At 45.7% G+C, this 19,926-nt stretch overlaps 2 protein-coding genes across 2 annotated transcripts; both read left to right on the top strand.

Moving 5' to 3' along the window:
* Positions 1 to 454: 454 nt before the first annotated feature.
* Positions 455 to 2,389, top strand: atp6v1f (ATPase H+ transporting V1 subunit F). Its single transcript, XM_076722742.1, has 2 exons — positions 455 to 704; positions 1,878 to 2,389. Exons 1-2 carry the CDS (start codon positions 547 to 549, stop codon positions 2,077 to 2,079), a joined length of 360 nt encoding a protein of 119 aa, XP_076578857.1. The 5' UTR covers positions 455 to 546; the 3' UTR covers positions 2,080 to 2,389.
* A 7,425-nt stretch (positions 2,390 to 9,814) lies between these two features.
* drd4-rs (dopamine receptor D4 related sequence) lies at positions 9,815 to 18,550 on the top strand. The gene is made up of 6 exons (XM_076722301.1): positions 9,815 to 10,118; positions 14,650 to 14,792; positions 14,879 to 15,149; positions 15,456 to 15,568; positions 15,690 to 16,378; positions 17,696 to 18,550. Exons 3-6 carry the CDS (start codon positions 14,886 to 14,888, stop codon positions 17,896 to 17,898), a joined length of 1,269 nt encoding a protein of 422 aa, XP_076578416.1. The 5' UTR covers positions 9,815 to 10,118; positions 14,650 to 14,792; positions 14,879 to 14,885; the 3' UTR covers positions 17,899 to 18,550.
* Positions 18,551 to 19,926: the final 1,376 nt, after the last annotated feature.

The following is a 19,926-nucleotide window of genomic DNA, read 5'->3' as shown; positions in this document are numbered from 1 at the left end:
CGATGATCTTTTTTTTTTTTTTTTTTTTTAACCATGTTTCCACTTTTCCTTTCGTTCACATTTTAACTAAACCGGTTTAAACCAAACTAAATCTCCAGTTTTTGTTAAAAGGAAGTTTTTCAACCGTCGCCTGCTGTTTGCTCATGTTGGCTCTCTGATGATGATGTCTGGAAGTCAGGAGTCCAACAGTAATGTCAATAATATATACAATAACTGTTTGATTAAACTAAATTAACGTTTATATTTTTGACTGTGGAACATTTGAAGCTGATGTTTACAGTGAGCACGTGAAAACATGACGTCATTGTTTTGGTTTCGCGGGTCGTTGGTTAAGTTTGTGTTTGATGAGTTTAATATAAAATATGATCCGTTTGTTTCACGTGGTCCCTCAGAGCAGCAGGGGGCGCGCTCACACGTCTCAGCTCGTTCACTGAAGCGGAAGTGTCGGTCAGCTGACCTCGTCACATGACCGTAGCGTCTGTCCGCAGAAAGCTGAAGCGTTTTCTCTTCTTTGCTCGGTGAAGTCCGGATATTTGGAGCTCTGCGATGGCCGTCCGCGGGAAACTGATCGCCGTCATCGGTGATGAGGACACGTGCACCGGCTTCCTGCTCGGTGGGATCGGGGAACTCAACAAGAACCGAAAACCGAATTTCCTGGTGGTGGAGAAGGACACGAGCATCACGGAGATCGAAGAGACCTTCAAGTAAGAACCTTCATCAGGATCGCACGGGCTGTTACCGTGAACCAAACTCCGTTCAAAAATCGATCAGTTTAAAGGTTTAAAGGTTCATCTTCGTGTTGACTGATCGATTCCTTGACTAGAAGCGTTTTAGTCACGAGGGGCCAAGTGTCTGCGAGGTTAGCACAAAATCCGAGTTCATAGTCCGACTTTGAACACAACATGACGTTTGGTCCGTTGTTGGTTAGAAACTGTAATGAGCTCATTGATTAATGTGACAGTGCTGCTGGTACCACTGGCATTAAACCAGTCACTGAAGTGGAGTTTGGTCTCGGTGACGTCGGGTCATGTTATGAGTCGACCTTCTGTCACATGACCCCCTGCACACGTCGAGTCATGTGATCTTCTGTCACATGACCCTCTGCGTCGCTCCTCATTCTCCAGGAATTTTGTTTAAAACGTTCAGCCACCAAATTGACAGTCTTGAAGCATTTATAGATGAGAAGCCAAGCCAGTAATCATGATCAGCGATCAATAAGCTCGATTAACCCGCAGACATCAAAGCAACCGGAGACCGAACCTCAGCAGGACGGTACGGGACAATGTGCCGGGTCCTCGGCCTGTTCCTCAAACATCATTGTTGTTGTTGTCCCTCTTTGAATCAAGCCCTTCAGTACGTACGTGTGTGCGTTTACCTGTACAAGAATGTGAAATGACTAGAAACTTGAATGGACTTTGGTGAGGCGTCCTTTGGGTCAGTAATCCCAGAGCCTCTCACATTCTGTGTGACAAAAACCAGATTTAACTAACACTGTCACCAAACTCCATTGAACAATCAAGCAATTTAAAATGTAATTATCTCTTAATTTCTGATGGCTCATGATGACGAGAGCTTTCAAACTTTGTGATATTCATGAAAATAAAGAGTGCCTAGTAATTTCCCAAAGGCCAAATTCTTGAATATTTTTCATTGGTTCACAAGTATTCTGTCTTTGATAGACTAAGTGAACTTTGCCACCGTCAGCTGGACTTCACAGTAACAGACGAACCACTGACTGGGCTTTGGTGTGCTGTTATCGACCCGTGTCCTGCGGCTCCTCCTCGTTCTTGGAACGTCGGGACTTTTTGTCCCGGAGACTCGAGAGAATTTGAATGTTTACTGTTTCTGGGTCGTTGATCTGTTCTTCCTCCCCGCAGGAGCTTCTTGGCGCGCAACGACATCGGCATCATCCTCATTAACCAGTTCATCGCCGAGATGATCCGTCACGCCATCGACGCCCACATGCAGTCCATCCCGGCGGTGCTGGAGATCCCGTCCAAAGAGCATCCGTACGACGCGTCCAAGGACTCCATCCTGCGCCGCGCCAAGGGCATGTTCTCCGCCGAGGACTTCCGATAAGACGATTAAACAGTGTGTGTTTACAGCTGCGGTGATTCATGTTGGTGTCCCTGACTGCTCGTCTCTCTTACAGTGACGGCAGATGAACCCCATCAGTGACTGAATGTGTTGCTTTGTGCTCGTTCATTCCTCCTCACGTCTTATTTTAACCTCTGCCTCGTGGAAACCGGCGTTCTTTCCAGGAAGTGTCAGTTTCGGTGTGACTCATTTCCTTCCTGTCAGCTGAAAAGTGAAGCAGAGTCTGTGTGTTTGTTCCACGTTTAACTTATGAACCTGATGTTGAAGAAAATAAATTATATGTTTGTTGTGATTTTCTGCTTCTGCTGTTTCTTTTCATCACGGTCAGATGAGAAAACCAGAAAAACCAAAACTTCACCAGTAAAAGCTGTGTGTGTGTGTGTGTGTGTGTGTGTGTGTGTGTGTGTGAGAAACAGGTGGAATAAAGCTTCCTCATGTTGTTTTAGTGATGAATGAATCACTGGTTAGTGATCTCTAGCTGAAGGTGAGCAGCCGCAGCGGCAGGAAGCAGACTGTGCGATGATGCCGTGATGACATCATCTCACCTGACTTGTCTCACATGAGTAAACGTATGGCTGGAGGTCAGAGGTCAGAGGGCCTCTCGTCAGTCAAAGCTGATAAAGTGGAAGTAAACATTGAAAGTACACAGAGAGGGTCATTACTCAGCCTGCAGACGGACTCAGAGGCCTTCAGGTGACCTTCAGGTGACCTTCAGGTGACCACATCGAGCTCTGAGGCTGTTTCATGTCAACACTGATGCGTTTCAGTCTGACCTCAGATCTGCTGACGCTGAAGCAAACAGAGTATAAATACAGTCTGTCCAGCCTGCCTGTCAGACCCCCGTCTGTCTGTCTGTCTGTCTGTCTGTCTGTCTGTGGGTCACACGATGAAGCCTCGTCAGTCTGTCCTCTTCATGGTGATGATGATGATGGTTTCTGTGTCTGCTGGTCCTCTTCCTCCTTCACTCAACGCCTCCAGGTGAGATTTAAACTCACACTGATGATCAATATCTGCTCAGGAGCTGAATCAATAGACGAAGCGCGAGCTGTGACCACGGCGAGCTTTCTGATGATGATTCTGTTTCCTGTTTGCAGAGCTGATGGTCAGAACACGGACAGACCTCACCTGCTGAGCAACCGAGAGGAAAACTCCACCAGGTGAGTCTCAACTCCAGGAGATCCTCGTCGGGTTCAAAGAGACGCCACAAACCCTTTAATTCTAAGAGTGTGAGCGTGACCACGAGCGGCGGGACAACAGGACGAGTGAGAGAGCCGATCAGACGGTATTGATCCGACAGAGAGGAGTATGATTCAGAATGGATCCAATCAAGAAGAATGAATAGAAACACACACACACACACACACACACACACACACACACACACACACACACAGAGTACATTAATATATGAGATAAATACATATCATGTCAGAGTAACGTGATATCTTTCACATACATCAGTGTCTTATCTTAAACTTGGAGTTTGCGGTATTAGTACTGATATATGACGTAGTACATGAAGTAGTACATGGAGTAGTACATGGAGTAGTACGTGAAGTACAGTGCAGTGCTGAAGGTCTTCAGACTCACCTGTTCTTTCACCTGTTTGTCTCATCCTGCTGTTTCCTTTTCCTTGTTTTGATTGTTTTCTCACATTGTCATCATTTATTTTACCTGCAGCACTTTGTGTTGATTTTATGCCAAAGAGAGAAGTTTATTATTATTATTATTATTATTATTATTATTATTATTATTATTATTATTATTATGATCTGTTGACTGGACTTTAAGTCTAAAATCTTGCGAGTTTGAGGTGACAGTTCAATGACAAACGAAGGGACGTCGTCCTCTGTTCTCTGTCTGCTCTGCAGGTTCGAGTCTCGTCAAAGCGTCGACGTCTCGCGGGGAAACGTCACCTCACAGTCAGTCCAGAAGAGTCAGAGCAAGGCAGAGGAGACGCCTTCGTCTCTGTCTGACATTTCACTGCCTGATGCTCAGAGCTGAATCCGTTCTTTGAATAAAGAAGCTTGTTTCATTTTGAAGAACACCAGTTCGTTTAACCGACTTTTCTTTTGTTGGTCAGAGGCGTCACGCCGAACACGTGGAACACGTCGGACACGTCGGACACATTGGACACATTGGACACGTGGAACACGTCGGACACGTCGGACACATTGGACACATTGGACACGTGGAACACGTCGGACACGTGGGGGACGGAGTCGGACGTCCATCCTCTCATGTACATACACTCATTCAGACGTGTTTGAAATCAGATTTCAGCTCTGAATCAAGTTCAAACTCACCTCTTCTTGTTTTGCAGGTTTGATCTGTTGCCAGAAAAACCGTAAGATTTTTCTCTTCCTGAAAACATTCAGTCATATTCACCTCAACAGATTTTATTTACCTGTGCAGGTAAATATCCAAACTTCAGGAACACCTGGTTTCACAGAGGTCCTCTCTGCGAAACCAGGTGTGCCGCTCTCTCCTGCCAGGTGTCTGTATATTGTGACCTTTGACCTCTGTGAAATGAGCTGATTGTCTTTTATCTTGTTATCTCGACGTCGTTTGAGCGCGATAACGTGAAGAAATGCTTCCTGTGATGACGTCATCAAAACTGAACATTAAAGCAATCGTCGTAATTAAATCTTCTCTCAACACAACAGGATGAAACTACTAATGAGACCTTTGTCTCCACCCACTGAGGTTTAATTCAGCCAATCAGATGGTTCTCCTGTCAGCAGCACTGCTCTGACTCCACCTTCATTATTACTTATGTCACAGTTCTATTGTCTGTCCATATTCACGACGTCAAGGTCAAAATGGTGTTTCACACCTGTCTCACCTGTGGTCTCCATCTTTACCTGTCTCACCTGTGGTCTCCATCTTTACCTGTCTCACCTGTGGTCTCCATCTTTACCTGTCTCGCCTGTGGTCTCCATCTTTACCTGTCTCACCTGTGGTCTCCATCTTTACCTGTCTCGCCTGTTGTCTCCCCCCTTAGCACAATCTACCTCAGAAAAGGCTGTGTCCTCTCCACCTGTCTGACAGCGCACCTTGGCTCCGCCCTGCAGAGCGGGGACGAGACTGCAGGCGGAGCCACCACAGACCCGTTTGGCATTGGAAAGAAATGACAGGAAACAGCTGTTAAAGCTCTGATGTCGTCATCATCATCATCCTCATCATCATCATCACACCTGCAGCCTGATGTTTTATTTTCATAAATCAAACGTACCTGTGGATGTAAAATCTGTGAGGTGGAAATGAACTACAACTACAACATTTCCTCAAGAACATCCAATCGCACAGCTTCCCGTCCCTGAGGCTCATGGGTAACTAAGTGAGCCTCAGCGGCTGTTGCCATGCAGAAGAAGCCAGTCAGGGACTGTGAAGCTCTGTGATTGGTTGTTCAATAACAGTCTGTGTTTGTATTAATCTGTCAATAAACAGCATTTATTAAACTGACTCAGAATTCATCCATGAAGTCGTTAAATACCTGAACGTCACGTCCAGGTGAGCCAGCAGAGATCCTCTCTGTTTCAGGAGGAACATGAACTACCTGAGCTCAGAGGTCAAAGGTCAGAGGTCACACAGAGGCGGGTGAACTGTTAAAAGCTTTTGTATCTGTCGGCAGGTCGCAGGAGAATCTGCAGCGGCTGAACAGAACTGACGGAGCCTCCAGCAGCAGGTCAGTCTGTCAATCAATCAATCACCAATCAGTCATCAATACCCAGAAAACATAACAGGCCTGTGGTTCGTCTGCAGAGACGACGCTCGCTCTTCAGCCTTCGCATCGACAGAGTGAGTCACTCAGGAACAAGCTGCTATTGATCTTCACTGATCGCGACTCGTGATCCATTAATTATTACATTGATTAGTCCTGTTCACACATTCCTTCGCTGACGTATTGATTGACGTATTGACGTGTTGATTGACGTATTGACCGTGCAGGATGCTGGGATACGCCCCTCCTGCAGGCTGTCAGCTCAGTATTTGTGCTCTGATGAACTTGGGTCACGATCTTCAGTCCGGAGGAGACGAACGAGCCGGACGATCGTCTTCCGATCCTTTTGGACACGGGAAGTGACGTCAGAGGACACGCCCTCATCTGACTGGCCAATCAAAGCGGACGAACAGTTCTCCAGTCATCAGAGTTGCGTGCAGGATTTCTTTTTCTTTCTTTCTTTCTTTCTTTTTTTATTCCATATTTCAGAACTTTATTTGAAATCTTCTTGATTTCTTTTCGTCCTCGATTCTTTTCTCTTCACATAAAGTTTTGATTGAAAGTGAAACTCAACCTGATTTTCTCTACAGAAACATTTTCTGCCATGTTTAAGAGCTTTTCAGCTGATGTTTGCTGTTGTTGATCAGCTGTGTGGAGTCAGACTCAGACTTCCATCACCGTCATGTGAAGACTTGATTCTGTGATTCACATCGTTATCGACGGCTCTGTTCATGTGCTCTCATAATGAATAAAGTCAGAATACACAAACGCGTGTTCATGTGTGTCTCATGAAAAATAAAAAGCTCTGGAGTGACACCTGTTTATTTGAGTTCTGCTTCAATCCATTTTGAGCTCATTTTCGTTCTGTGTCTCTTTTATCTGACATCTACTTTTTCTTCCTGTTCTTTCAGGCTGTGATGTCTGACTCTTCTTCAATGTCTGAGTTTGTCCTGCAGGGGACGCCACAGGACCAGACGATGGACTGAAGCTAGAAAACAATGTTCAGAAAGTCACTGATTCACATTTTGGACTTTGAGCTGATCTTTTCCTGTTTATCCATAAATGTTTGCACCATCATCTTTTTGTCGCACTGACAGAAACCATCGGTGTGTTTCTCCTCTGCTAACGTCCGTTTGAAGGTCATTAAATGTTTTCCATTTCATCTGGGTCCAAACATGAAGACGGTGTGGACGCTGAGGACGAACACAGAGCAAACTGAGACATGTTTAAGAGCTGTGACACGCAGAGACACAGCAGACTCCTCGTCCTCCAGCTGATCGTCACTGCATCATCATCCATCATCCATCATTCATTCATTCATTCATCCATCCATCCATCCATCATCCATCCATCCATCATCCATTCATTCATCATCCATTCATTCATCCATCCATCCATCCATCCATCATTCATTCATTCATTCATTCATCCATCCATCATCCATCATTCATTCATCCATCCATCCATCCATCCATCATCCATCCATCATCCATCATCCATCATCCATCATCCATCCATCATCCATCATCCATCCATCCATCATCCATCATCCATCCATCATCCATCATTCATTCATTCATTCATCCATCATCCATCCATCATCCATCCATCCATCATCCATCATCCATCCATCATCCATCATTCATTCATTCATTCATCCATCCATCCATCCATCATCCATCCATCATCCATCCATCCATCATCCATCATCCATCCATCATCCATCCATCCATCCATCATCCATCCATCATCCATCATCCATCATCCATCCATCCATCCATCCATCATCCATCATCCATCTATCCATCATCCATCCATCATCCATCCATCATCCATCCATCCATCATCCATCATCCATCCATCATCCATCCATCCATCATCCATCCATCATCCATCATCCATCCATCATCCATCCATCCATCCATCATCCATCCATCCATCATCCATCCATCCATCATCCATCATCCATCCATCCATCCATCCATCCATCCATCCATCCATCATCCATCCATCCATCATCCATCCATCCATCATCCATCATCCATCATCCATCCATCATCCATCCATCATCCATCATCCATCCATCCATCCATCCATCATCCATCCATCATCCATCATCCATCCATCATCCATCCATCCATCCATCATCCATCCATCATCCATCCATCATCCATCCATCAGTCTCATACAGTCCAGCTGACGAAGCTTCAGTCTGCAGTCTGTTAGAAAACAAATTAAATGTGTGACTGGGTCTGTGTGTGTGTGTGTGTGTGTGTGTGTGTGTGTGTGTGTGTGTGTGTAATTATAGATTCTATTATTTAAATGAGTCCATCACCTTTTTATCATTGTAAAACAGGATTGTAATAAACCAGTTTTATATTTCTCAGCAGACCGTTCCAAACTGTTTTCAGTGTGATTTAAATTCTCCATATGCAGATCTGAGATGAATAATGTATGAAACATACGTCCATGAATGAGGATAAAAGAACAGTTGTGCTGCTTCCTCTCACAAATGCTAATGACAAACCGCTGATTAACATGTGAAGTGTTGAGACTCATTATGAAGCTCAACACGCTGACTGAAGGTCTGAAGCACCAACATGTTGGAGAACTTTGTCAGCTGACGCTTCCTGTGCTGGAGGGTTTTATCGCTGCCTCGGACAACACATGTCCAACCTGGTCCATGTTCTGTCCCACGCGGACAGAGGACGGATGGACGTTTGGTCACCTGATCTGACCTGAACGGTCCTCTGAGGACCACGGTCCAGGTCAGACAGGTGTCAGCGGACAGCGTCGTCGGCCTTCACGCGTCAGACGTCAGCGAGCTCTTCAGTGTGTGAATGAAAACTGATTTCTGAGAAGTCAAAACAGAAGAAAGTCCACATCTGGTCTGAAACCAGTCAGACAGAACTGGTCTCAGGTCAGATTAATGAGCAGCTGTCTCCAGGCAGATTCACAGAAGTGTGACATCAGAGCCGCAGGTCTCCTCCAGGTGTCACAGGTGACATTTTACCACAAGAGAAATCTGCTTTTTATCCCCTTCGCTCAGTCCTGACTGTCTTTTTAAGGTGGAATTAGCCTGATGTGACTCTGCTCATCCATCAGGCAGCAGGAAAAGGTCAGACTGGTTTTAATGGATGTGTTGTGCTTTTTCAGGACGACGCTGATGCTAATCTGTTCTCACTCCTCACTGGCTGACGTAACCTGTGTGAGTGCAGACAAAGAAACGGTCCCTCTATAACCTGAACCGGCATCCAGACAAACTGTGTCCACACACACACACAATTACACCTGTGCTTCTCTTCACATGTGTCAGGTGTTTGCAAAGCAGGTGAGACGTTTAGTAGCACCAGCGTGGTCTCCTATTGGACGTCCCTCCAAAACCTCCAAAGGAAGACGCACAGGAGGATCCTGACCGGATGCTGAACCACCACAGCTGGCTCCTGTCAACAGGAGGGAGCAGTGACTGTGCTCCAAGCTCCCTCTGCTCCCTCTGCTCCTTCTGCTCCCCCTGCTCCCTCTGCTCCCCCTGCTCCCTCTGCTCCCTCTGCTCCCCCTGCTCCCTCTGCTCCCTCTGCTCCCCCTGCTCCCCCTGCTCCTTCTGCTCCCTCTGCTCCCCCTGCTCCCTCTGGATGTCTGAGCTCCTCACTGTATCTCTAAGACTGAGCACAAGACAACTGACTGAGGAAACTCATTCTATTGGTCAGTGCTCACTCTGGTGTCTAACAGGACACACTGTTTGGGGACCCAGCCAGCAGGGGACGCTGCCTTGGACTCAGCTGAGAGAGAGAGACAGACAGACAGAGAGACAGAGAGAGACAGAGGGAGAGAGAGGGGTGGGGGGGTGGGGGGGTGTTCTACATCACTACTGACTGTCAGCCAATGGCAGAGCTGCCGTGGAGCGAGACAGAGAGGAGGAGAGGAGGCAGAGGGAGGTGCTGGTGATGCTGTCTGGATGCTGAATCTTTTATAGAGGAGAAGCAAAAAGTTTCTGTCAGTTCAGAGCAGAGGAGCAGAGGAGGAGGACAAAGGAGGAGACGCAGAGAAAGAAGACGAAGAGGGAGGAAGAGCGAGAGATACCGGAGGAGGATAACGAAAGGAGAGAAGAAGGAAAAGAGGAGCAGAAACTGATAAAAAGGAGGAGGTTCAGGAGGACCAGTGAAGATGGAGGACGATGGACAATCTGTCCCTCAGTAGAACAGAGGCGAGAAAAAAGGAGAAGAAGGGAGACGCTTTGACTGAAGACGTTATTTTGACTCCTCTCTGAGGGACAATCTGTGAGGACATTTTCTAAACGGTGAGTCTCGATCTTTCACCACTTTCCATGTTTTTATCCTGATATTGTAAAAGTTCTTTTCACGCACGACTTCTTTTTCCACGTTACTGCTTTGAAAACATGAAGAAAAAACGTCTTTCAGCACATGAACGGACCACCTGTCGGTCTGATGCTCAGTCATTACACACAGCACGTCCACTTTCCATCAGTCCCGTTCTTCAGACGTCTTTTTGAGACTCATGTTTGTTTCCTAAAGTTAGTTCAGATGGTGTTTCACCTCAAACTGAGAGCGTTAGAGCCAACAGTCCTTCCTGAAGCGTAAAGTGTTCGAGCCGCTGTTCAACAGACGTTTCTGCACCAGAAAACCTAAAAATTGAAGCTGAACATGCTGAAGATGCTGAACATGTAAACAGCCAATTAGAAACCTGTTTACCTGCACACATGAAACCCACCTGCAGAAACCAGGCTTGTGGTGACATTTAAGAGAAAGAGGACGAGAACCTGCTTACATGCAAACACACTGAGTGTCTATAGGCCCCATAAATATGATCGTTTGTCCAATTAAATGAGAAATTAATGAAAATCTATGTCTCCTATGGACCATCTGTACTGCTGTCACGGACCACTGGAGGTCCATGAACCCTGGTTTGAGAAACAGCGTCCTGAATTGTAACAAAGCTCAGTTTTATAAAGACCTGAAAACCTCCACAAACGTTTCAGGGACCAGAAAACAATAACTTTACTTTGAAATCAACACTGAGCTCATCAGTCCAGAGTGTGAGGAGCTTTTATTGTGAAAATACTCTCAATAATCTCGATCAACACAGAACAGGGTGCACGTGCTCACGCATGCATGTAGAAACGCCCTCAAACATCCTTTTGCATTGGACCCGTCGATGAGGAGAAGAAGAAGAAGAAGTGCGGTTTAAGCTGCTGCGTTTCATCTGCGAGGTCTTCCACAGAGCAGACTGTCACTGTGATGGCTGAGCTCGACTGTGGCTAATCGTTCAGACTGTCCCACTAATTAATCAACCACCATCGCGGTGACGTCTCCGTCATCATGGTTAACTGTCAGGAGGACGATCAGTGATCAAGAAAGCTAAAACTCATCATCCATCAGTGATTCAAACGAGAAATGTTCCTCTGTGGGACTCGTTACAGGAGCCGGTCACAGACTCCAGGATATTTCATGGTTTAAGTCATTTCCTGTTTCTCCTCAAGATTCAAGATTGCTTTTATTGTCATTGAGCATAGCCATGCCAATGAAATTTTTGTTGCAACCCCCGTGTGAAAAAGAAAAGATAATAAAATAAGATAAAATAGAATAAGATGAAACACATCTAGATAAAATAAACTCACAATAAAATAAACTCACAAGCGTGCGTCGTTTTCTCTTTGACTTCCTGTCTTTGTTTCCTTCCCACCCTTTGGACCACAGATTGGTTTCAGCTGTCCCTCGTCAGTCTTCCCTCGTGTGTTCAGTCCATGTGTTGCTTCCTGCCTTGTTGCTTGTCATACTTTGGTATTTCTTCTTTGCTTTTTGCAGCTTTTGCCTCTTTGCTTTGGTTGTTAAAGCTTTTTGTTCCTCAGCTCGACCACCTGAGCGTCCTGCATTTGGCTCTTTCTGAACTTCCAGACCTCACCTGTGTGTAGGCTGGTCTGAGGTCTGCGCGAGGTGACGCTCTCGTCACATGTTCTTCCTTTAGAAATGGCAGTTTGTTTAAAAGACGTAGGTGTGGTGTTTGTGTGCACACATGGTTCACACATGCACACTCTGACGTGATGTGTTACCAACAAGCCCTGAAAATCACAGAGAGCCTGCGTCTCAGGTCCAGATCCATCCAGAACAAGGAGATGCTGAGTTCTTCCATGAAGGCAAAGTCAGAGATGCCTGGTGAGGCGTTCAAAGAACATCTAATTCCAGCAGACTCCTGAGCTACCTGAGCGAGTTTGGGTGCTTAAATGTGTCCCTGTGATGATGATGATGATGATGATGATGATGATGATGATGACCATTCTCCAGCTCCTGCAGCTCCGCCCTTCGCTGACATGCTCCGACTAACTGAATCACATGCAGGTAAACGTCTTCGGCTCGGTTGCTATGGTTTCTGGACTCAGAGGAGACAACATGTCCGCCTCCTCTTGTCTCAGAGCCTCCTGGAAACATGAGGTCTGTTTTTTCAGAGATGAAACTCCTCCGCAGTTTGGACCTGATTCATTACAGACCAGTTCAGTGTAGTTCAGCAGTCATCCATCACCCCCACCCACCAACCTCCATCACGGAGATTCAGTCTGAGCGTGAGGAACATTTCATCTAACATGACACCTGTTAGCCCTGCTGGATAAAACACACCTTCCTCAGATTGTTCTGCTCCTCTGCTGGCTTTAATCTGGCAGCATCTGTCATGTGACCACAGCCGTCCACTCAGAGCTCGTCTCGTGTCCTCGGTGTGCCGTTAAACGGTTTGCTGCCTGCGGTCTGCTCTGTGTAATTAACAGTTAAAATGTGGAGGTGACGGAGGGAGCAGCAGCAGCAACAGGGCCGTCAGCACGTCCTCCTGTGTGTGTGAAAGGTGTCATTACACAGATGATGGTGCGTGTCATCATCATCAGGACCATCACCATAATCATCATCATCACCATCATCATCATCATCATCACTGCTGCAACACCTGTCTGAAAGTTCTCCATCAGCAGCTCGACTCGAGCGTCTCGTCAGTAAACATCAGATGAAACAGACACGTTGAAAACTACATGTTTGAATACAACAAACATTTTTATCTGATGAGAAAAAGAAACTCTGTTCTTATATATAAAATATAAGAACAAAAATATAAGAACATCCAAAAGACACCGAAATGAAAATGAAGACAGACGTCTTGAGTTCGGGTCTTTGCTGGTCATAATTCCTCTGAGGATCAGACGAGCGTGAACACATGACTCATCAGCTGATTGAGAACTTTGCTGAGGTGAAGGTAGACTCTCCTTCCATTCATGTGCTCATTTTAATGAATGAATGATCTGTACCTTCTGTCTACGGCCACTAACGACGTGTCAGGATGAATGAGTGAGGTTTGTCAGTGTGACATGAGAGCCTCCTTCATTCATTCATCTCAGTTTCTGTAACAGAGAATCAACCAGTGATGTTTAAACACACTCACTGATGCTCCGACTTGACTTTGGTTCGGTTTCTGTTTCTGTTTCCTCGTCATTTTTCTCCTGATTTGAAACTTGAGAACTGATTGATTAGATTATCTTCAATGAACAGAAGGAGACATAGAATCTACTGACAGGACGACAGAATGGAAGATATTCAGCGTCATCACGGCAGCGTGAAGCAGCTGATCGTCCTGCTGCTGCTGTGAATCTAATATTGGTAAATGAGATGAGTCACGAATCACACTCTGATCCCCAAGTGCAACTTTATTCTTTTAATATACAGAAGAAATGCTTTGCTCGCTGGTTAAAGTGCTTTCTTTAGAGGATGGTTTCCAGTTGAAGCAGGTTAGAACTGCTTTGTAAATAAGGTGGTGTACATGTGTTTTCCATTAAAAAGCTCCACCTGTGTTCATAGGTGCAGCTCATCCTCTCCATCTTAAATCAGATCGTGTGTATTTTAAGGTTGTGTACATGTTTAAAGCGTGTTGTGTGTATTTTTGCGTGTTGGTCCTCGTCTCTGGGCGTCATGGTAACGGTGAAGCAGCATCACAGGATGAGAGCAGCTCTGTGATCTGATTCACGGTGAGAGGAGACACTTGACCAAACAATACCACTGACATTTAACACAACCTGCTCCACTTCCTTATATGACCGCCAAAATAAGAGAGCAGCAGGCTCAGCGCGTTTCATCAGCAGAAACACGACGTCAACGTCCAGACAACCACCCGAACACATGCACAGCTCCGTCAGTCACAGCGTCTGAGGCTCATATTTGTGTGAGCCGAGGCTCCCTGACGATCGTTCACCACCAGAAACTCTGCAGACACAAACAAACCACGACTTCCTCCAGTCTGCTGTTCTTTTGTTGAATCTAACTGATGATTGAGAATCATCTCCTGTAGATTAATAATTTGTGGTTTCTTCCTCTTGACCTCTTAGTTAAAACAAACTCCAGGCTCGGCCAAGTTTCCATCTGAACGTAACACAGATTTTAACTGAATTTTGAGAACGTGTCCTTCACGATGGCTCCGTGGACGGCTGCCTCCAGGCGTGGCTTTAGTCTTCTTTGTGAATTCACCAGAGAAGAACTCATGAACTTCAGAGCAGCAGATTGACGTCCATGGACCTGCTGAACATCCTGATCAAAGGTGCACTCACCTTGGTTTATTCAGTCAAACGCTGGAGGAGACAGAGACGAGACAGAGACGTGCTGATGCAGTCCTGTGGAGGGTTGATGGTAGAAACCTCGCCGTGGCAGAAACGTGTCCACCGGCAGAGATTTGGCAATACTGTTTCCACTCGGTGCCTGAGTGAGTTTTTGGGGTAGCAGTACAGTGTGTGAGGGACAAAATTCAGTCCAAAAAGACTCTGTGTCCCTGTTTATCATCTACAGTCACAAGAATAAGGACATTCAGCGGACTTCATCATGATGAGAGGACACAAAAATCTGAAGAATAGAAACTCAGTCTGCTGTCAAACTGATGAGGCTGAAACACAAAGAGCACCGAGCCAGCACCTGGGACAGGTAACAGCAAGGTGAGACACACCTGCACACATTTTAAATACTTTGTCCAAATCTATGAAAGACTGTAAAAATCCTGAGTGAACTGCTGTGTGTCCAGATGTTGAATGCAGCGCAGCAGGGCCCCCATCATGGACAATGTGACACCTGGCACCCCTCCAGGTGAGATGAGCCCGAAGGACTACAACTACCTAGCCCTGGTCCTCGGTGTCCCCCTAGTCCTAGTCATCATCCTGGGGAACATCCTGGTGTGTCTGAGTGTGCTCACCGAGCGCTCCCTGCAAACCGCCACCAACTACTTCATCATCAGCCTGGCAGTGGCCGACCTGCTGCTGGCGGTGTTGGTGCTGCCGCTCTACGTCTACTCTGAGGTCAGTGTCTATGAGGACCAGAGTGAATTTATACCTGCAGACCGAGGACATGTTAGAAGGTCAGGACAGTGGGGACAGTTTTTAAAAGTGAGGACATTTGGTCCACTCTGTCACCTCTAAGGTCAGTGAGGACTGATAAGTTTATGTCTACGTCTGGACATCTGTGTTTCTGAGCATCAACACGTGAGGAGTGAGGATCCCAAAATGTTCTGGGAACATTACATTTTGATTGTGGGAACGTTGATTGAATGTTCCTACACAGTTTGTGAAGGTGTGAAGACTGATGCTTGGTTGTGTTGTGTCTAGTTTCTGGGAGGTATCTGGACATTGAGCACCTACGTTTGTGACGCTCTGATGACCATGGATGTGATGCTGTGTACTTCTTCCATCCTCAACCTGTGCGCCATCAGCGTGGACAGGTGAGTTTAGCACACCTGCCTCTGAAGCATTTTAATCTTCCTCACCAGAATACAAAACAACACCGTTAAGAATGAAATATGAAGTTATGAGGGTCCTCTTTGACCTCTGAATGTGTTCCAGGTACATTGCAGTGGTGGTCCCTCTAAAGTACAACAGGAACCAGTTCAGTGTGCGTCAGCTGGCTCTCATCGCTGCTACCTGGGTGCTGTCTCTAGGTGTGGCGAGTCCGATCATCTTTGGTCTGAACCAAGTACCGGGTCGTGATCCCAGTGTGTGCAAACTGGAGAATGACCGGTTTGTGGTGTACTCATCCATCTGCTCCTTCTTCGTGCCTTGTCCTGTCATGCTCTTCTTGTACTACTGGATGTTTCGAGGTCTGCGCCAATGGAGCGGTCGTGGTCGATCGCAGGCTGGTCGGACTGATCACCGCGGCCTCTCTTTACGTCTCAGCTCAGCTTTGCAACGAGCTAAAGCCACGACGACTGGGAGTCAAGGGAAAGTCATCTACGCCATGCCGGCCAGCCTAAGCCCCACCTCCCCATCCACCCTCTCCACGACGACGCCCTCTGCAACACCAGTGGCGGAGGAGCAGCTGGACGGGGTGGCGGTCGCAGCAGAGAGCGACCCAATGACGACACAGATGGACAGCGTGTCAGACGGTGAGCCCACAGACAGGAGGGAGGGGAGCAGCAGGAGAGAGAACGGCCTGATGAAGATGAATGCTGTGAAGAAAGGAAGAAGAAACAGTAAGAGCAGCAGAGTCAGCGGGAGGGAACGCAAAGCCATGAAGGTCCTGCCTGTCGTCGTCGGTCAGTATTCATTCATTCATTCAAACCAAACTCTGTTTCACAGGGACGCCTGTGAACAATAACCACAAAGGCAGAAGTCCTCCAGACATAAAACTTAGAAAATTGCAAATAGAGGGAAAAGAAAAAAGATCAAACCTTCCACATCTGACTGAAATCTGAACATTGCTGGTTGAGTTTCATGATGCCACTTCTCCAGCTGAAGTTTCATCATTTCACGATCGATCAGAGAAAGCTGCTGTCTGATGACAGAATGAATGTTTTCTCTCAGCTACTATCAGCTGCCAGTGTTCATGAATATGACTGAATATTATTTCAGATTATGATAAAAGTGTCTCTGCAGGAGGTGAATCCACACTGAGGACAAACTCTGCAGTATTTATTCCATAAACACGATTTTCTTCTCCCTCAACAGGGAGGTTTGTTCTCTCCATGAAGTGTTTGTCATGTTTGACTGTAACACAGTAAGAAGCTGTGATCTTTCGAGTAAAAATAGAAACTGCTTCTATCTACACATCTCCCTGGAAACCACATTACTGTCTCAGCAAGCAGCTTCACAACAGAGCCACATTTAAACATCTCACACTCAACGAAACCACCTGTACGAGAGCTAGTTTGAACTCATTTTCCTGTTGACGGTAGCTGTCATTAAACATGCTCTCTGATGGACTGTTAATGGTAAAGGGCTACATTTTTCTAAGTGGCTACAGTCACATTGTGCTCTACAAAGGTTTGGCCCCTCATTCAAGCACTTCTTATTGATTGTATTGTTACAGTAATGGACCGTATCTTTAACGAGGAAACATCTTCCAGTTAAATGTCCACTGGCATCATATTTCTGTTTAATTCTGGTTAAACTGTTTTTCTGGTTGTGTTTGGAGTTTTCCAGCTTAGAGTCTGGACAGAAAGTCCCCTCCAGACACGTTTTCAGACAATTCAGATAATCTAGTTTAGATCTGATCGGGCAGCAGGTATCTGTATATTCATGGCACTGCTTAAAATATTTGACCATTAACCGTCTGAATACTTATGAATTAATTCAAAGGGATGATATATTATTCTCTATGCAGATGATCTTGTGTTTATATGTTAAGTTTGTTCAGATATCTCTGCAGAACTTCAAGCTTGTAGGGAATAAGTCATCTTAAATTACTCTGTGATTAATTCTCAGTGGACATGAGCGATTTGTAAAAGAATAATCATATGAGAAGACTTTATTGATCCGTGGGGGTAAACAGTCATTAAGAATGACTTCAAGAATAAATAAGAACAAATATGGCCATCCGTCCTTCTAACTGTGTTTGCCTTTTGTGTCTCCAGGTGTGTTTCTGGCCTGTTGGACACCGTTCTTCGTCATTCACGTCACCAAGGTTTTATGTCAGTCATGTGATATTGGCCCCACCCTCATCTCCGTGGTAACGTGGCTTGGCTACGTCAACAGCGCCATCAACCCGATTATCTACACCGCCTTCAACGCCGAGTTCAGGAACGTCTTTCACAAGCTGCTCTGCTGTCGCGCATGAAACTAAAACTGTGCACAAACCGAGTCTCAGACGTCCTCAAACTGTCCTCAGACTGTCTCAGGCTGTCTTCCGACTTCCTCAAACTGAGTCTCAGACATTCTCAGACTGTCCAGGACTTCATTTTGTCTCCAGACCTGAATGTTCTTGAAAAGCCCTCCAAACATTCAAAGATTTGTCCTCTAAATCGTCACTAATGGGAAAAAGAAGATTTCTGACCAAAGCCTTACTTTAGATCTGAGTTGCACTGAAACACTCCATCTTTAATTTTTGTGTGTGTGTGTGTGTTGGTCTCTTACATGGAAGGTGATTGATCATGTGAGTTATTATGAACGCTGAGCAGTCGTTAGATGACTGTCCACAGTACAGCCCAGAGGCATAAAATATGTGAACATGTACAAAATTATCAATGTGCTTTGTTATCTGAATATTTTGAAGTTGATGTTTTTAAAGGTGCAGGTTTTAGAGATCAGTGTTATTTTCATTTCATTTTACAGAAAAGTGAAAAAAAGAAGATGATAGACCCACATATGGAAAACAAAAGCTGAACGTGGCCACGGGAGTTTGTGTTGAAGACAGGAGGAAATATTGTGATTGTCTTTGTATTGTGAACAATCTTTGTCATTAACAGAAAAATAAAGATACTTAAGAAATTAGGTTTCGTTAAAGGAGTAGTAACTAAATACACTGAATGTGTACTTCTTTCAGTTTTCCAGTTTCAGGAACTGACAATGGCTAAAAGGAAACTGACAAGTGCAAAATGATTTGCAAATACAGCTGGATGACAGTCAGCTGCACGACGGGAAGCACATCAAACTCGAGAAGCCTTTCGGCACGTTGCCACCTGGAAAGGCTCAAATCACTACAACAGCAAAGCTCCATCCAGGCTGAAGGAGCCTGAGAGGAGCATTTAGAGCCCTGCTTCCCCACCACAGTCCAGAGCTGAAGAAATAACACGACGCATCTGTGAACATCCAGCCGGAGACCGAAGGCCGTTTTCTGTGGTTCACAGCGATGGATTTCAGAGCTTAGCAAACTGTTCAAGTCCACCGAGGCTGCTCTGCCACAAGGACCAAAGAAGAAGAAGAAGAAGAAGAAGCAGAGAGCTTCTCAGTGACCACAGATGGGTGGACGTCACCAGCTGCTCACAGCTCCATTACAGTCACAGCTCAGTGGGGAGTGAAAGCTTTGGTCCCACGCAGCCTCTTGTCCAATGGACACCCTCGCCTGCCTCACCATCCTGGAAGCTCGTCGTTGTAATAGATCATTTGAATTGCACCAGCTCCAGTGTGTAGTCTGACGTTTTAATGTCCTCTGTCACAGAGGGGACAGGAGGATGGGGAGGACAGCAGACTGCTGATGGAGGTCAGAACTCTGACCCTGAAAATGACCTGACAGCTTCAGTCTGAGGTGAACTGCTTCATGTTACTGACGTGAGCGAGATGACAGCTCTGATCTGAGCTCACAGACATAAACTCAGTACTAGTTTTCTGTCCACATGTTTTAGATGTTGTTGATTTTACTTTGAACCTCATGTTCCTCTAATTCCATGTGGGTAAAAGATTAATCCGCAGGCCAACTGCATCAAAGTCTGTTAACTCTAAACTGGCCACAAACCAAAGTTTGGACTGAAACGTTGCCATCAGACCAAAGTTTAAACTGGAAAACAATCCACAGAGCAAAGTCTGGGCTGACAAAGTGGCTAAAGGCCGAGGCTGCACTAAAAAACACCGACCCACCAAAGTTTAGACCGTGAAGGTGGCCACAAACCACAGTTTGTGTTGAAAGCTACCGACAAACAAAGTTTGGACTGAACAAACATCTACAATCCAATTTAATACCAACCAAAAAATAAAAAATAAATAACTGAAACACTGCTCTTGTAGACTGAAGTAGTATTCATGTAAGTCATTTTTGTTTCCTGTGACTGGAGGTTTGATGTTGTGTGTCACAGAACGACACTTTCAGTCCATCAGTGACTGTAAAGGCAGACGCAGTATAAGTACATCATGTCCTCTAACAGGCATCAGT

This window comes from Chaetodon auriga, chromosome 22 (genome assembly GCF_051107435.1).
Source record: "Chaetodon auriga isolate fChaAug3 chromosome 22, fChaAug3.hap1, whole genome shotgun sequence".
NCBI lineage: Eukaryota > Metazoa > Chordata > Actinopteri > Chaetodontiformes > Chaetodontidae > Chaetodon > Chaetodon auriga.
This window is presented reverse-complemented; position numbering and strand designations above follow the sequence as displayed.